The following is a 19319-nucleotide window of genomic DNA, read 5'->3' on the forward strand; positions in this document are numbered from 1 at the left end:
ATTCCCCTATTTATAGTACGGCTATCTATCCTAAATGTGATCACACCCTCTATGGTGTCTTGATCACCAAAATCAAAACCCTAAGCAATACCTTTGCCTTGATCTCCATAGAGTTTTGTTTTTCTCTTTCTTCTTTTGCAAGTTGAGCACTTGATCATCTTGTGGTCATCACCATCATCACCATGATCATCACTTGCTCCATCACTTGGCATGTGTTGACGGTCCTTAAGTATCAAATTTAATTATCAAATAAACAAAGAAAAGGATCCAAATGAAATCAATATCTAGACTTAGGGTTTTATCTGACAGAATTCCACGAGTTTTGGTGTTTGTCTATTTCTGCAGGGGGTTATCAGGAAATAAGGAAGAAAGGCCCACATGTCGGGATTACATAGAGATATCAATGCACCGCGCAATTTATTACCATCTAGAAGACTCCAGAAGCCACGGGAAGGAAGCGGGGGCCGAAAGGGGCCAGGCCCAGGGCGCCCGCCCTGGTGACCTGGGCGCCCGCCCACCTCTGGAAGCCCTTCGGGACTCTCTTCGCACACGACGTTCCACCGACCTATTGGATCAAGGAAAACATAGTACCACCTCGCCTACCGACCCAAAAACGCATAGAGGAGGAGGACTATATAAGGAGACCCCCCTGGCCCCAGGAGAAGACAAGAAATTATCATAGAGATTGAGGGGTGCCCTCGAAGGAAAACCTCTTCTCTAATTAATATTTCTGTTTAGGCTTAGCAACCAATGTAAAGTAGAAATAGATCTTCTAGTTTCTACTAGATTGAGAGAGATAGAGTGGAGGTGTAGATTGGAGGAAGCCCGGCCTGTCGGTGTCTACTCCAAGCTTGTACCTGCGGGATCAAGTTCTCCTAACCCGAAGCTTGCTCCTAGGATTCTTCAGTATTTCGACTTCTAAATTCTAGTAAGTTCTTGTTTTATTGTTCTTATGGTTTATGAGTTTACTTTAATCTCTTCGCGTAGAGTTTAGAGTAATCATTGCTGGCGTAAACGTGGTGTTTAGGCTGGGGTACTCATAGATATTCCCTGACTAGCTGGACCGTGGTAGTAGTGAGGAACGTGACAATTCCGAGTTACCTTTGCAGATCACATCTCGTTAGCAGGAAGGATAGGGTTTATAGGTGCGGGTTGAACATCCTTTGTGGTGTCTAGATTCCGTTAGCCTCCCCATTAGAACAGCAGATCATTGTTGACGGTGTATATACCATAGAAATCCACATACAAAACACCGTCAACATGCCTCGGTTGCAAGGGGAAATGACATGACATGAACATATTTTATCCATAACTAGTTCCACTTGTACTCTTAGCTTGTTTATGCAGGAACAACAAATTCAAGACATTATTTGACAAAGCCAACATCAGAATCATCAAGAGGAGATCGAGGGGACAACAGGTGACACCCTGGGCCCACAGGGAGGGGGTCGCCCGACCCCTCTTTGGTGGGACCCAGGTGTGCCACCTACTCCACCGACATAAGGGACCATTGTGGACACTGCTAGTGGGCCCAGGTGGTCAGGAGTGGGGTCGCCCGACCCCACATGTAAGGCGGTTTCAGGGTCGGTGGCCTCCCACCGACCTTCCCCACATGTCTCACGTGTTGGTTTGCCCCTGCCGTTGATCAAATGGCGGTTGTGAAGTCGGTTTGATCCAAGGGTGGAGAGGCATGATCACACGGATCGATGACGTGGCGGTGGAGTAGCCCCTACTCCACCTCTCCCTATAAATAGAGGCTGATTTCACCCTTCCAAGGCATGATGAATTCAAGGTTCAAGTATCCAAGCTAGATACAAGTGAGTAGTAGTAGTAGTAGTCTAGTGTGGGAGTTAGAGTTGAGTCGAGCGAAGCTCGGGGTCTCCGGAGTCGTCTTCTGGAGAGTCTGGTATAGCCCTTGTATCTTTTCTCCTGTAAGACTTGTTTTCTTAATATATTCTCTTTCTACTTTTCTAAGTATTACTTTGTGCAATATTATTCTTGCAATAGTATTGTAGTGTTCTATCTTGTCCTTTAGTAGTTACATATTAGATTGTGAACCTGTAACAAGCTCGTGGCTGTTTCCCATCGCCTTTAGCAAGGTGCTATAGTTGTTTGATCGCAGCTAGAGTAGTGAGAGTTAGCGTAAGCGCGGTGCTTAGGCTAGGTCTTGCCTTTGGGTGTCGCTGGCTCGGACGGAAAGTAGGGGCGCACTCCCTAGGAGGTGACAGATCGTGGGCGGCATTAGGTTCTCCTCACGTACGAGCTAGTTCTTAAAAGATAAGGCGTCCATAAGCCCAATAGTCGCTTTCGGTAAGGGGTTAGGTGAAAAACCTTTTAAGCGTCTTACCAGCTCGGCTATCCCTGGCAGCCATTAGTAAGGTATCAATCTAGTGTGTCTCTGCTATTTGATTAAGATTAGTTCACGAGAGTAGAATTAGATATCCTAGGAACCTGTACTCACTCGTTGTCCTCCCACCTAGCTACTCTACTCTAGTTATCTTGTAGTTATCCTTTTTGATTATCTCTGGATCATCATCATCCCTTCCTTCACCTTTCGTTACCACCTCTCTGCACTAGTTGTAACTAAGTTGAGATAGGATCTCTTTTCTTACAAGCATTTCTAGCTATTGCTTTCCCTTGGGAAAATATAAATTACGATACCTTGGAATACTCCCAGGTGAAGTGCTACAGCGGTACCTTCTGTGCGCTTGCGGAATTATCCAATAGTTAATAGAGTTACCACACCAGGCATTTCTGGCGCCATCACCGATATCCGGTGGTTGCGTTAAGAAGTGCCAACAAGCATTTCTGGCGCCGTTGCCGGGGAAAGCATAGCCTAGAAATCTTAGTAAGAACGAATCCGAAAAAAAATATCATCAACTTAGTATCAATTAGTTGTAGGGGGGGTTTACCCCTTGCCTTTGTTTCTCTATATTGTGAAGCAGGGCATTGTATGAGTGAGTTCCAATTCAAGGCCACATTAGAAAATCCTGAGACATCCCGACAGAGTCCTAGACACCGTCTAGTAACTTATCGGAGATCCAGCTCATACTTGAATTCACTCAAGGAAGGAGGCTTAGCACCGACACTCTACCAGTCAATGGCTTCCTCATCAATCTCCGACTTCTCATCTCCATCAGTTGCCCATGTTACCATTGGACCGAGGGTGGAGGTCGAAGATGTCGACTTTGAGATTAAGCCATCACTTATCACTATGGTGCAAGCAAGTACATTTAGTGGGAAGCCACATGAAGATGCAAATGCACATCTCCAACACTTTTTGGAAGTGTGTAGCACTATTGCCATCAGAGGGGTAACGGCCGACGCCATCCGCCTTCGCCTATTCCCATTCCCATTGCTTGGGAAGGCAAAGCAATGGTTTTACGCTCAACCCGATGATGTCAACACCTGGAGAAGATGTGCCAATGCATTTCTCAAGAAATTCTTCCCAATGGGCAAGACATCTGCTCTGAGGGCAAAGATTTCAAGCTTCCAACATAAGGCAGACGAGACTATTCCCGAAGCATGGGAACGTCTGCAGGAGTACATTCAAGAGTGTCCACATCATGGAATTAAAGAGTGGCTCCTGATTCAAGGTTTCTACCATGGGCTGACTCCAGTAGCTCGTAGCCACCTTGATGCCGCCGCAAGAGGAGCGTTTACCTCCCTCAATGTCACTCAAGCTAAAACTCTCATTGAGAACATAGTGACAAATCAAACATGGAGAGAAGAACGCCCTCAACTCAAGAAGAGAAGCACGAAAACCATTGAAGAGGTAAATGAAATATCTCACAAGATGGAGTTCTTGTTGAAGAAGTTGGATGAAGGAGCCAAGGTAAAGAAAGATCGAGAGGCCATCCAACAATACGCCACTGCACGTGCGAACCAACGGAGCAGGGTGCAAAATGCAAGCCATGAAGCTGTGCAATCCTTCAACAATGGACGACCAACTTCGCGCTTCCAGGGCCAAGGTAACTCTAGTAACTCTAACTGGCTTTCACTTAAAGAACTTGTCATTAATCAAGCTAAAATCAATGAAAGCATGAACAAAAGATTGTTAGCTAATGACAAGACTCTTGAATCATTAACTGCTAAAATGGATTCCCTTGTTTCTTCTGTTAAGGACCAATTAAACTTTAATAAAATTTTAGAGTCTCAAATAGCACAAATTGCTGCTACTGTTCCTTCTTCTGTAAATTCTTGCAATATCTTTAATGTGACCACGAGAGGGGGTAAGACCACTCGTGATCCACCATATCCTGACATGAAAAAAAAGACTGCAAGAAAAGATAAGGAAGTTGAGGAAGACAAGAAAGAAGCACCATCTAAGCAGGAAAACACCAAGTTCTATGGAAAGACAGCTCCGCACGAGTTCTACGACACCAACATTCTGCTGCCATTTCCAAGAACAAGGAAGCCAACCACCGATGAACAATTCGGGAAGTTTGTTGAGGTAATTCGGCAATTATATGTCAATATTCCACTACTTGATGCAATGCAGGTTCCAACCTATGCCAAGTATTTGAGAGACATCCTCAACAACAAACGCCCGCTGCCTACAACTGAGGTGATTAAGCTAACAGAAGAATGCAGCGCGGCGATACTAAACCAACTACCAGAAAAGAAGAAGGACCCTGGATGTCCTACCATCGACTGCTCCATTGGGACACATCACTTCGAGCATGCACTGTGCGACTTGGGAGCTAGTGTCAATGTCATGCCAAAGGTAATATTTGATAAACTAACCCATGCTGTTTTGTCCCCTACATCAATACATTTGCAGTTAGCGGATCAGTCAATTCGCCATCCTGCGGGGGTAGCTGAGAATATCCCCGTAAAGATACGCGAGTTCCTGATCCCTGTGGATTTCGTGGTACTCGACATGGAGGTGGATGAAAAGACTCCACTTATCCTGGGAAGACCATTTCTCAGCACTGCTAATGCACATATTGACGTTGGAGCCGGAGAAATTCAATTTACAATCAATGGGGCCCAGGAGAAGTTCAACTTCAAACCAAAGGTAGTGCAATGCTCACTAATCTTGGCAGTGGATGTGGCAACCGTCACATTCATAACTAGGCCAAAGAAAAAGACCAATCCAACGCCAAGAGCAAAGAGCAAGAAAATATGGAAGAAGAAGGTAATACAACCGATGACACCTCCGAAGAAAATTTCTGTATCAACTCAAGGAGGAGGTCCTGTTCTAAGGACCTGAGGTAACAGCTCTTCCATCAAGGTAAGCCCACTGACCTTTAACTTTAAGTTACTTATTAAACTTCCTTCATCTTTTCCAACCCTTCTATCAACTTGAGTTAAGACAAGTAAAGTAAAAATAAAAACTCACTGAGCAAGGTGGACACTCACATCTTGTGTCCTTTGCCACTTCCTGTCATGACATGCTATGCTCCATTCAAGAAAACACCAAAACATTACCATGTCAACTCATGTAATCCCACTTGATCAACGAATTGAACCGTGCATGAGAATTCTCTAACTCTTTCATCTATTTTTCTTGCATGTGCTTGTTCTGTTACTAGTGTAGTGTGCCCAGCATTACTCAAGAGTGAAAGGAGGGGTCGGCCGACCCCATGGTTGGCCCCACTTCCTCCCCTCCTCTGGTGTATGGCAGCACAAGTAATGTAGGGAGAGTGAGTATAGAAATAAAGACTCATAAACATCGACACTCACCCTAGGAGCTAGAGTTTCTAGTTCTCATCCCCTGCTTCCACTAAAACGTAAGTGAAATTAGGAGACACTGCTAACTTAACAAAAACCATCTTCTTCTTTCTAAAGTCACTTAAGCAACCCCTAGACAAATCACTCTTGCTAAGTATGGGAAAGATACTTGCTTAAAGCCTTAAGTAAATCAACATTTTGAGAAGCTCATCCCGTGAAGCATCTCATGAGCAAACATCCACCCATCTAGTCTTGTCTTGTTCCCTCCTTTCTCTTTCACCACATTCCAAGAAGAGATTCTTTGAGAAAACATCCAAAAGAAAGGAGAGAGTGAGTGGAGATGGGGAACCAGCCATGGCACACATTCATCATCAATCTGGTGAACAGCTAGCGCAAAGAGGAGGTGGTGATGGGGTCGCCCGACCCCCTCCCTGCAGCATTCCTTATTTCTTTCTTTCCCATCCATCTTTCCTTGACACAAGGTGTTGGCCATTTGTGGTTTCGTGGAAAAAGAGGGGTCGGCCGACCCTGACAAAGTGCCCTCTGCACTTGTCCTCTCTTCCATCCACTCACTCATTCACTCACAACCATTTTCCTCTACTAGCAACTCAAGAAAATCATCAACACTCTTCCTTTCACTTTCCCTATTGCTCAAGTGTTCACTCGTCGAGAAATCAAGAGAGGTAATCAGCCGGTAAGAAGAGTTAAAATCTAACCTAACCTCTCTAGTGGAAGTGGTGTTCGTTATTTTCTTGATCTAGCATGAAGAATCCACTCAAGAACATAGGGAAGAAAGTGCGTGGAGCGTTTAGCGGAAGCTCATCAAGGCACTCCCATGGCACCATGAGTTCGGTAGAAGAGTACTCCTCTCATCAGGGACTTCCCTCTGAGACTCATGAGGAGCAAGAGCATGAGGCCATGCCACAGCAAACACCACTTAATGAAGAAGCAGCACCTCTACGGATGCAAGATATAGAGACCGGACTTTTGCTCACCGTAGAAGAAATGGAGAAGCTTAACCATCTACGCCACCGTGAATTCAAGCATACCAAGGTAATTGACCCTAAATTCCTCAAAGACACAGGTATGTATGAGGAATTCTTTGATGTCTTTGCTGCAATAGGATGGGGTGAATTTTGGGACTTTTCGGAACACCTAGGTAGCAAGATTCTCACTCTAGAATTTTTGAGCACCGTAAGGGTAACCGAAACAACCATTTACTTTCGCCTAAGAAACCAAGATTATGATTTCACATGGGACCATCTAGCTGCATGTTTAGGCTTTATGAATTTTAAAACCAACGTAGAAGTTGCCACAAGGGGTTTTAATAGACAAGAATTTTGGCATGAAATAACTGGGGAGAATCTAATTGGAAAGACTTACCCACGTACTAGCCATATTTGCCATCCCACACTACGGTTCATGCACAAATGGATAGGCATCACTCTATTCCCTAGAGATGACATTCGAATTGTGCGGGAAATTGATAATAGAATTCTATATGCCATGGTGAATAGAATTCGTATTGCACCGGTAAAAGCCATGGTACATCATTGGATCACTATAGCATGGAAGAATGACCCAATTGAGTTCACCTCTATAATTACAAAATTGTGTGATTACATTTTGATCCTTGATGACACCATCCAGTACATACCCACTCCTAGAACTGTGTTAGGAAAATATCGTTTCATTCAAGCAAAAGTAATTACGCGTGGCCCCAATGACACAATTGAATTTATATTGCGTAAATCAAATGCAAGACTCATTTTGCCACAACCAGAGTTAAAATTATACGGGGGCCACCCGTTAATGCCTAATGTTCCTGGAGTTGGAGGACGTAGAAGTTTTGCAGGGCCATTCACACGTGGACAGTCACGAGCTGAACAGCAAGATGATTCAGATAATGAGGGCACTTCCAATGCCATGCACACCTCCGGGACGGGGAGGAGACGTAGTGCCCGGTTGTCTCTTTCTTCTTCGCAGGAGATTGGAAACCGCAGTCACCGTCATGACATGGAGCTACTCAGATCAGGTATGGCTACATTGCGTACTAACCATGAAGCCATTCACACTGCCACTGTGGAAACCCAACAGCAAATCCAAAATTTTGAGGAGAGCAGCAATAAAAACTGGTGCCAAGCCTACACATCATATCACCTGCCCGTACCACCATACATTCCTCAACCACCACATGCATATCCACCTCCTCCTGCACAATATCCTCCACAGCAATATCCTCCACCATATCCACCATATCCATCGTATCCACCCCAGTGAGGAAGGACAAGCTTGGGGGAGATCCTCTCCCCCACCAAGGTAAGTATTCTATCCTATTTATTTCCATGCATTTTATCATTCTTGCTCTAAAAAAAAATTAGCATTTCCCTTTAGCATATATGCTTCATGTATGTCTATATCCCTCATTGAAATGATGACTAGTTTCTTGTTAATGTTTCTCTAGTACCTAGTATACAACTTAGTATTTCTCCAAGTATGGATCACTTAGCTCACTTAAACTGCCATGAACCTGAAAACTTTGTGGGTTGCAAGTGCTAGAACTAAGTCTAAGTTGTTGTGGGACATGAGATAGTGAGACAAGAGCTGCTATAATATTATTCTAAGCATGCATGATTATCAGAGATTTATTCTTAAAATGATCAAACCCTTAATTGTTCCTCAATGGTGATGAATTCCTACCACAGCTATATCTACTTTACATGATTGCAACCTTTCCACATAAGCTATTTGCTTTGTGTTGAGTGTCGTCAAGTCTTGTTGACCCCTGTTAAGAGACTTTTCATGCTCCTAAGATCAAGATCACGTACACACCACATATATATATGCTGCTTCTACACTGGAAGTACGCAACCACATGTATTTCGCATCCACTAAATAGGTTGCTCCATACTCTAAATGTTAGAATATCTCTCTCTAAGCATTATTTGGTAAATGAGACATCAAAAGCCTAGGCAAAATGAAATAAAAAGATGGACATGTGCAAGTCCACAAAAAAAAATGAGCACATAAAGCTCGAAGAAAAAGAAAATGCTAGCCATGTCTCAATATACAAGTAGAGAGAGTGTAGCAAATAAAGGAGCAACCTAGTCCACCATATATCACACTTGCACATCTTGATCTGGGAGTATGACACTTCTCTTCAAGGATCCGAGCTTTGACTTCGCAACACATGCAAAGTAAGTATGCTATCTCCTTTCATCCCTACCTTAAGCTCCACATAAGCCTTTTAGAAATAGGATGAAATAGAGAAGGCAACTCTATCATATGCCTTGGTGAGGAATTATACACCATTTGAGTGACATGAGAGAACCATATGAGGAACATTTAAGTTTTCTTTTGAAAATATCACAAAACCTCTGATATGAAACTTGCTAAGAATGAGAAAGTTTGTGCTCAAGTCAAACTGTTCTGTCTTTCAACCACCTAAGACAAAGGAAAAGCCATAAGCCCCATAAGGGACTAAGGTAATATGGGTAAGTTTACATAGCTAAATTTTTCATGCAAAGAGAAGAACTTTGTTGTACACATGGTACTCTTGAAATGTGAACATAGTAACAATACCTAATCCACCGAGGCTAAGTTTGATTGTTTGCTCGGGACGAGCAAAGCTTAAGCTTGGGGGATCTTGTTGACGGTGGATATACCATAGAAATCCACATACAAAACACCGTCAACATGCCTCGGTTGCAAGGGGAAATGACATGACATGAACATATTTTATCCATAACTAGTTCCACTTGTACTCTTAGCTTGTTTATGCAGGAACAACAAATTCAAGACATTATTTGACAAAGCCAACATCAGAATCATCAAGAGGAGATCGAGGGGACAACAGGTGACACCCTGGGCCCACAGGGAGGGGGTCGCCCGACCCCTCTTTGGTGGGACCCAGGTGTGCCACCTACTCCACCGACATAAGGGACCATTGTGGACACTGCTAGTGGGCCCAGGTGGTCAGGAGTGGGGTCGCCCGACCCCACATGTAAGGCGGTTTCAGGGTCGGTGGCCTCCCACCGACCTTCCCCACATGTCTCACGTGTTGGTTTGCCCCTGCCGTTGATCAAATGGCGGTTGTGAAGTCGGTTTGATCCAAGGGTGGAGAGGCATGATCACACGGATCGATGACGTGGCGGTGGAGTAGCCCCTACTCCACCTCTCCCTATAAATAGAGGCTGATTTCACCCTTCCAAGGCATGATGAATTCAAGGTTCAAGTATCCAAGCTAGATACAAGTGAGTAGTAGTAGTAGTAGTCTAGTGTGGGAGTTAGAGTTGAGTCGAGCGAAGCTCGGGGTCTCCGGAGTCGTCTTCTGGAGAGTCTGGTATAGCCCTTGTATCTTTTCTCCTGTAAGACTTGTTTTCTTAATATATTCTCTTTCTACTTTTCTAAGTATTACTTTGTGCAATATTATTCTTGCAATAGTATTGTAGTGTTCTATCTTGTCCTTTAGTAGTTACATATTAGATTGTGATCCTGTAACAAGCTCGTGGCTGTTTCCCATCGCCTTTAGCAAGGTGCTATAGTTGTTTGATCGCAGCTAGAGTAGTGAGAGTTAGCGTAAGCGCGGTGCTTAGGCTAGGTCTTGCCTTTGGGTGTCGCTGGCTCGGACGGAAAGTAGGGGCGCACTCCCTAGGAGGTGACAGATCGTGGGCGGCATTAGGTTCTCCTCACGTACGAGCTAGTTCTTAAAAGATAAGGCGTCCATAAGCCCAATAGTCGCTTTCGGTAAGGGGTTAGGTGAAAAAACCTTTTAAGCGTCTTACCAGCTCGGCTATCCCTGGCAGCCATTAGTAAGGTATCAATCTAGTGTGTCTCTGCTATTTGATCAAGATTAGTTCACGAGAGTAGAATTAGATATCCTAGGAACCTGTACTCACTCGTTGTCCTCCCACCTAGCTACTCTACTCTAGTCATCTTGTAGTTATCCTTTTTGATTATCTCTGGATCATCATCATCCCTTCCTTCACCTTTCGTTACCACCTCTCTGCACTAGTTGTAACTAAGTTGAGATAGGATCTCTTTTCTTACAAGCATTTCTAGCTATTGCTTTCCCTTGGGAAAATATAAATTACGATACCTTAGAATACTCCCGGGTGAAGTGCTACAGCGGTACCTTCTGTGCGCTTGCGGAATTATCCAATAGTTAATAGAGTTACCACATCAGGCATTTCTGGCGCCATCACCGATATCCGGTGGTTGCGTTAAGAAGTGCCAACAATCATCCTTACCAAGGTTAGAAGGAGACTACGGTTGCAGTCTTCTCTATTTATCACTCACATCGAGAGACATTCTTTGTAGCCTAAAGGGATAGTAGCAATAGATTTGGTTAGTCAGATGCACCCTTTCTCCCAGTGGTAAAAATATAAATACGATACTCTGGAAAACCTCCCGGGTGAAATGCTCACCGATATCCGTGCGCTTGCGGATCATTTCCTTATTGCGTTACCAAATATCAACAAGCATTTCTGGCGCCGTTGCCGGGGAGAAAGACGGTTTGCTGAGATAACTTTGAGTCTTGCTATTATCTTGTATTATACTTTTATACTTTTATTCTTCTATCTTTTTATCTTTATGGATATCTCAAATTCCATAACTATTATTAAATTCTTTGCACCTTCGGAGACCAGCCATAGACCATGGGAGTCAACACGTCCTGCCCCTAATTATGATCTGTGTCCGGAGTTGATTGCAATAGGTCAAAACCAACCCTTTTCTATAGCCGAGGTCCTATCTTTTAATCAAGAAGATAATGCACTTTTAGCTACACCTAGGAATCTGTTAATCTTTCTATAAATTCTGGTTTAGACCTAGCCCTGCAAGACCATGTTTTTCCTAGATATTTTCACATTGGTCTTAATCATATAACCTTTGGTAGAGTCCTTATTTCTTTATCAGTTAGTAACGGAAGGTATGTCTTCATTCGTGGACATCCTTCTTGTACTAGTCTTCATAGAAAAATCATAGAGATAGAGAAGGAATCATCTCCCATACAAGGAGAGAAAGTTTCAATAGCCGATTTCCAAACTTTCCAATCCCATGATTCGGCTATCCAACCCATCCTTGAGCCTAATAATCTCTACTATGCTCTTTCTCTTGAACCTCCCGATAATCCTATGAATCTCTCTAGACATCTCATGCATAAGAAGGAGGATCGAGAAGAGCAACATCAATGGCTAGAGGGCATTAAAAATTCATGTGCTATCACCACATTTGAGATCTCCAACCCTCTCTTCTTTTCTATTTATAAAAACTTTAAAAGAGCGGTTGTCGATGCATATGTCTATAATAAATATTGTAGATCTCGTCGAGTTAATTGATGGTTTCCCAAGGACAAGCTTAGTGTCCTAAAACAAACACTTATCAGATCGTAACATGAACTTCTAATTACTTGCAACATTACCTTGTGTATTGAGCGTATAAATTAATTGTAGAAATATTCCTTCGGGTATTCTTGTCACTAACCTTTCTAGGATTGAAGCAAGAAGACCGGATGAATGACAAGCGCAAGGTATGCCCAACCAATCAACATGCAACATTGAATTAAATTCATCCAATCTTGAATTTTGCAAAATTCAAGCTTAGGGGAGTACTTCACATAAAAACATCCTTTGCCATGTTGCTATGTTGGTTGTCCTTACCTTTGAGACATGCTGAATTTGTTAAATACTAATCACACTGCTTCATCTCCACTTAAGTAGATCTCTATAAATGCCATCACGCTACCTTTGTTTATCCTAGTAAGTGTTAGTTTGGAAGTACTGCACATACTTCTATTGGCTTTTAAATTAAGCATGGTGCTTAGGTTAAACAGCCTTCCTTAATCTGATTAGACATGGAGTCTAGTTCGGTTATCGAACTAAAAATTGCTTGTGTAGACATTGGTATATTTTGTGGGACTAACCCCTGCAGGAAAACTTTCAATATCAACCTGGGAAGTCCTGAGATAAACTCACATTGGAGATGAAGAAAGTGACACATGAAGTTTAACAATTTGCACAAGAAAGACGTAGCTCATAAGAGATGATCCATGGAGGGAGCCACAAACACGATGCACAACCGCTAGAAAGGAAAGCTTCTACAAGGTGATACTGTACCATCACTCTTCAAAGGTAACATCTTAAGGTACTTGACTATCCTTTTATAAGTTTCTCCTTGGTTCTGGCGTTCACATAAATAAAGAGACAAACATGTATGATTTATAACTCTAAATTAACCAACCCAACTGATTCAACATGTTTAGTCCCTTAATCTTTGTTCTTAGTACTACCTTCGTAATCCCACGCTCCTAAACATATAAGCTAATATGTTGCACATTCAATCTTTGGAAGATAAAAACAAAACATAAATATAGATAGATTATCTTTCCATTAGGTTGAGCCATCTGATCTAACAAATGTTTTAAATGCTACACTCATGATCCATCAACTTTGTCTTGCTCACTATGCTTAAGGTTAGAAAAGAACAAATACACTTTTGGTTCTGTTGGTGTTTTCCACCAACAGAGCCCATGCACTTGATCTCTGCCTTGTCTCTATGAGCAGGACACATTTTGAGAAACGTGAAGGCATTTTACAACTCCCAGATTCCATTAAGTGAAGAACCGGGATCTACGAGCACAAACACAATGGAGATCAGACACTTAGTTTCCCAAAGGAAATATTAAAGAACCTCTGTGTCCAAGTTGGTACCTTGTACGCTCCAGCAAACTTCGTGGTGATAGAGACTGGTACTAAGGAGAGGGCACCCATCATCTTAGGGAGGCCATTCCTAAACACCAGAGCTGTCATCTACGCTAATGCTGCCAAGATTAGTCTCTACATCAAGGGGAAGAAGGAGACTTTCCTTCAAGAACAAGACTACATAAACTTCAGAGCAATCCCGACTTGAACCAAGGAAGAGGACCAACAGGAGGAACAGGAACAAGCAAATGTGGACCGAGTCAGCTAAGATGGTCACTGCAGCTCAAGGAGGTCAAGATCGTCGACTCAAGTCACCTTTCTTGATCAAGAAGGACGACCCTGGTGTTCCAAGCATCGAGTGAACAACCAACAGATACTCTTTTTAGAAAACACTCTACGACACCGGATCTAACGTCAACATAATGGCCGCAGTCACTTATCAGCTCCTGCATGGAACCATGCCCCTACAACCAATATATATTTAGCTCCAGATGATTTTCAGAACATTGACATGGGAGAAGACGAGTACGATCCACCCATCATCCTTGGAAGACCATTCCTCAACACTATCAAAGTTATCATCTACATTGGAACCGGAGAAGTCCACGTGTATTTCCCCTCTGAGAAGGTACGCCATTACTTTAATGATTCTAACTATATAGTTGAAGATTCTAAGCAGGTCAGGACAAGAAGAAGACGACGCAACCGCAACCAGAGGAGGCAAATCATCAAGGACGGATGGGCAGACTACGAAGGAGAAGTTGTAAGGTCAGAAGACGTTGAGTTTAAACAGAATTATCCAGAGGAGACCGAAGCACCAAGTCAGGTGTGGAAAATGAAGATAACTATACATGAAGAGGAGGCGCTGCCGGAAGTACCGACTACGCCACCCAACGAACCTCAGGATAATTGAGAAGGAGGAGAGTCCCGTTCGGAGGACTTAAAAACACCGAACGCCTTGCCAAGAGGTAAACTTGGTAGTTATCCTTTCCCTTTCAATTATTTCAAGTAGTTTATTTAGTTAATTAAGTTCTAAACAGAAAGTAAAAATGTGAAAAACAGTAAGCCCCATGTGAGGATACGAGTGGCATATGCTTGGTGCTTATGGTTTCGATCAATTCATGTTGTCAGCATGTTCGTACCATCCACTTAAAGTTAGAAATCTTGTGCAAAGCAAAGCCTATACACCGAAAAGTTGTTCATCCACACCTTGGAGCATTGAGTTTAAAAATTATACTTCTAAACCCTTGAATAAATTTTGCTGCCACAATAATTTTTAGAATAACAGTAGTTCTCAACATCCATTTGATGAAAAGTTGATCTTCTAAAGATAAAACATGATAACATGAATCAAATGATTGGATTGGAAGAAATTTTTGTGCTTCCATCATCTAAACTGTTTGCAGGTTCACCAAAGTTGAGAGAATATTTCTTATATGGAAAAGGAAATAATGCAAAAATAATTCATAATGGAACAAATGAACAAAAAAAAAGGAATAATTATTGGAATTATCAAGTACATCTACCCTCTATTTTGTCTAAGCTGTTTTCAGGTAAACAAAAGTCATGGACGACTTTTCTTGAAGGGAGGGAGGATGATGTGACCATACCAAGGCAATCAACATTCAAGCATCCACTCAAGGTGAAAGCTAAACTTAGTTCCAAATCATTTAGGTTTCCACATACAAGGCTACTACTTGGTTTATATGATTATAGATTCAAACACCTTGCTATAATAGAACAAGAAGATTGCGATGTTATCACAACATTACAAACCGATGGCCTAGCACAACTCTTTGGATCAGAAGAGTTAGAGTCGAGGACGACTCCTTTTCAAAAGGGGGAGGATGATGAGGACATCCCAACTATGCACGCTCATTCAAGTCCAAATGCTACACATCAAGGTCAACTGATAAGAAGCCATACCAAGAAGCTACAACAAGAGGTCCACTCGCTACTTTGTGAGATTCATTTTAATATTAATGATAATTATATACTACCTAAGTGTTGTACCTTGATTTTACTCAGGTATATAGAAGAAGAAAAGAATGAATCGGACCCTGAAGACGGACTAGCAAATTGGATCACTAGAGTGAAGAGCGGACTAGTGCAAGTCCCTGACACACTAGCAAAACGGACCAGTAGAGTCAAGAACGGACCAGTACAAAGAAATCTTCATAACCTTTTACTCACAAAAGCTATGAAGGCCCATGAGGACATTTTGGAAAGCGCATCAAGTCTGCTTTCCAATGCCTCAAGTCTCATCTCATTTGGACGTCGCAATCAAGAGTTAGGCTTGGATTAGTCAAGACTGCTCAGAAGGTCAACAGTCTGTCGTGACAGAATGTTGGTACAATTTGCCATGCAAAACTGTACCAATCTACAACGTTTTGTGGTGCATGGCATACATTGCTGGAAAACTCTTGGAGTCTAGTTTCACAGCCAAGGAACGGTTCGTCATTTGGACTTCCCAATAAGAAGTTATGGTCAGTTTATTAGAAACTGCTCTGAAGGCCAACAGTCACGCGAAGCCAGTTTGGGAATCCATTTCGAGGTGACCTTTCACATTGCCTTTCCTCAGAAACTCTATTTCGTTTTCATACCTATCTAGGAGGGTTGTTCCTAGTATAAATATCCCCTACCTCTAAGCTATTAGGAACCTTTGATTATTTGATAAACTACATGATATTGCAGCCGCGCTGCAGAGTGTCTTACTCAACATTTGTTCTTCCTTGTTCTTCTTGGACTTGTGAAGCGAATCCTCTGGGTTCCCCTACTTCGTGCTCTACGGCTTCCGTTCGGCTGCGCCGTATTGTGTGGATTAGTTCCGAATTGTGGTTCTGCGGTCGTTCGGAGATCGAGTTGAAGTCTTTGTGGTTTCGGTGCCTCTCTTCCCGTCGCTTGGTCGCATTCAACCTTTGTCAGGTATAAAGCTAGTTACCCACTATTCGCAGCAAGTTATCCTTGTTCTTTTGATCTACTGTCGTGAAGATCGGACCATCTTCGTACCGATTCATATCAGTAGTCTATCAGTTTCTCTAAAATGCCTCCAAATGTATAGGTATTTAAGGCGTCTTTTTTTATCAGCCTCTAAAAAGAATTTCTAAGGCTTTTTTTAAAAAATGCCTTTATACAAAAGAAAATTAAAGCACTTAGAGAAAAACGCCTATAACAAAATGCCTTCTATAATGAGATGTGCTCTAGTGGATATTGCTGGATTGAAAAAATGTATTCATATTTGACGCTGCTATGAACTTGAGGTTTAGATAACCCATTCTGTCTAGTTTCCTTAGCGTGTGAATCATAGAAGATGGGATCAATAAACAGAATAATAAAGTCTACTCATAACTTAAAGCATCAGCTGCAAACTTTGCTATAAGCCCAATAGTAGGAACACTTACGTGACGAAGAACATAAAGGAAATGAGCGTGCACAAATACAAAACTAAAGACGACTTGCACCCTCTCCTATCTTGGAACACAGCTAGGAGCAGCAACGGGTGATTTGAAGGCAGCAGAGGATGGTGCAAACTACAAAGTGTAGATGGATGATGAAGAAAAGCTTAGCATGAATAACCGTGCCATGTTCACAAAAAAGAATAATTGTGCCAAGTTTTCATGGAGGTAAAGGAATTGAAATTAGTATCGTACACTAATCTGCATTGTCGAATCTTCAAAACAGAAAATAGTAGCAGCTTAATTAGGTTTAAGGTTTTAATTCGAAGGAGAACATCACTTTAAGTCGATTTCAGGGGCAAACTGAAGTAACCGGTAATGATGATAGGATTTAACAAAATGAACTAACTGTACTAAATCAAACTGTGCGATTAATGCGCCTGTCGCAGTTAGAAATTATGTTGGAAAAGTCTATCGGCAAATAATATTATTCACTATTTGTAATCTCCAACTGTCATAGGATCCCTTTTGTAGGGTTCGCACTGCGTTATGTTCATCGTTATTCACCTCCTTTTCCCCCTCCGCGTGGTGGCCACAACACACGAAAGAAACCTTTCCAACCCCTAACCACCGCGTGCAGTTGTCAATGATCACTCATTGTCCGACTACTCTCATCTCCACCGATGCCCGCTAACAGATTCCCGCCGTGACTGCCCGCTGCATCTATGAACCACACACAACCACAACCCCACCATCGTACGACTGCAAGCACACCGTCGACCCGCCGTCACTACCAAGGTGCTCATGTTTTCATATTTTGATTCTATACTTTCGATTCAATATTTCCGAATTAGGATTTAATACGTTTGAAATGAGATTCAATAGTACTGAATTTTGATTCAACCGATTCAATAGTTTTGAGGGGTTCATTATAAATTTATAATGCATCCTTTTTAAAATGGAGGGGCATTTTAGTCTTTTATTAGTAGGAGGAGAATATATTGGAAATAGAGAATGAGAGGAAAAAAGAGAAATCCCTCATATTCAAAAAGTTTGCGTGTTCTACGTTAAAATTTTAAAATATGCAAAATATGTGTTAAATCTAAAGAGACACATTTTTAATGAGGTAGTTATCGCGACGGGTCATGCTTCCATGCGAGCATGCAACCCCGCTTGTCGGCGCCTCCCATCACCGTCTGTGGTCGATGGCTCTCCGCTACCTCGACATCCCGCTTGCTGTCCGCCCTAGCCTGTCAACCCCGCCCTCCGCTAATCCGTCGTCTCCATCAACCGGTCAATGATGAGCCTCCCCCGCCCTTGCTTTGCCCTAACCACTGCCTCTACCACCACGACGTTAGTGTTTGATGTTTGGTCCTATTCCTGGGGTACCTCGGCATATGTTTTCAGCCCAAGCCTATAAGTATTTGGTTGGCAAACGACAGGCTCACATAGGTTTTATTTGGCTTTGGCGCTCTTCTTGTCAGAATAAACACAAATTCTTCTTTTGGCTGTTGATGGTTGATAGGCTTAATACCAGACCGATTCTTTAAAGAAGGGGCATGTTCTTAGACCGTTTCAATTGTGTTTTCTGCTCCCACCCCATTGAAGAGGATTTGTTTTACCTCTTTTTCACTGTCTTTTTGCGGGGGCCTGCTGGTATACTCTTCAACTTCTAGTTCCCAACACTTCAGAGATTGCCCAAGTTTTGGAAGCCTTCAAAATTCAGCTACACCTTCCTTTCTTCATGGAGGTGATAGTAACCGTGTGCTGGTCCATTTGGCCAGTAAGAAACAATGCCATCTACAACAGTATACCGCCTCAATTCACAGCTGTAAGCTCATCTTCAAGAAGAAATTTGCCATAGTCGTTCTAAGAGCGAAGGCAAAGCTTCACCCACATATATAAATCAATGGCCAGGAGCTTATGTGTAATCTCCCTTATTTTTTCTGTCTTTATTTGTCTCCGAAGACTTGTATTACTTTTGGATTTTTGTTTTTTAATACTTCTTTAATCTCAAATTACAAGACGTTTTATTATCTTTATAGCTTTTAATATATATCTCCTACAATACAACTTAAGACTACGGTTTCGTGCGACAATTTATCATTTCGTCGGTCCCCCTTCCCCCTTGCGATCCACTACCACTCGCCCCGTGACTGCAACTTTCCCCCTGCGATCCCCTGCTGCTCGCCCCGCAATCTCCACAATTTCTATTGGTTTGCCTTCGTCTTGCGGCCCTACGCTCCTCACGCGGTGGCTCAAATCGTGCATCCTTGATAGCAGGAGCTCCTCATTGCGGCAGTAGCGCAGGAATGGCGGTAGGTCCACCGTACAGTAGCCACCGGCGTCACTGTGGTTGAGCAGGAAGGAGGACGGCGCCGCATCCATGTCCTCCTCGCCGTGCAAGCCCCACCACGTCCTCCCTCTAGCAATAAGGAGGACGGTGCCGCCCGGATCCGCCGAAACCCAGAAGTGATCGATGCAGCCCTGTTCTTCCCTCTCCCTGGCTGCTTCCCCTCCCGGGCGACACCTGGATCTGCTCGCGATG

At 42.9% G+C, this 19319-nt stretch overlaps 1 protein-coding gene across 1 annotated transcript; it reads left to right on the top strand.

Moving 5' to 3' along the window:
- LOC110431832 lies at nt 4265-5215 on the top strand. Its single transcript, XM_021451504.1, has one exon. The coding sequence runs from the start codon at nt 4265-4267 to the stop codon at nt 5213-5215; it is 951 nt and encodes a 316-aa protein (XP_021307179.1).

This window comes from Sorghum bicolor, chromosome 1 (assembly GCF_000003195.3).
Source record: "Sorghum bicolor cultivar BTx623 chromosome 1, Sorghum_bicolor_NCBIv3, whole genome shotgun sequence".
NCBI classification, from domain to species: domain Eukaryota; kingdom Viridiplantae; phylum Streptophyta; class Magnoliopsida; order Poales; family Poaceae; genus Sorghum; species Sorghum bicolor.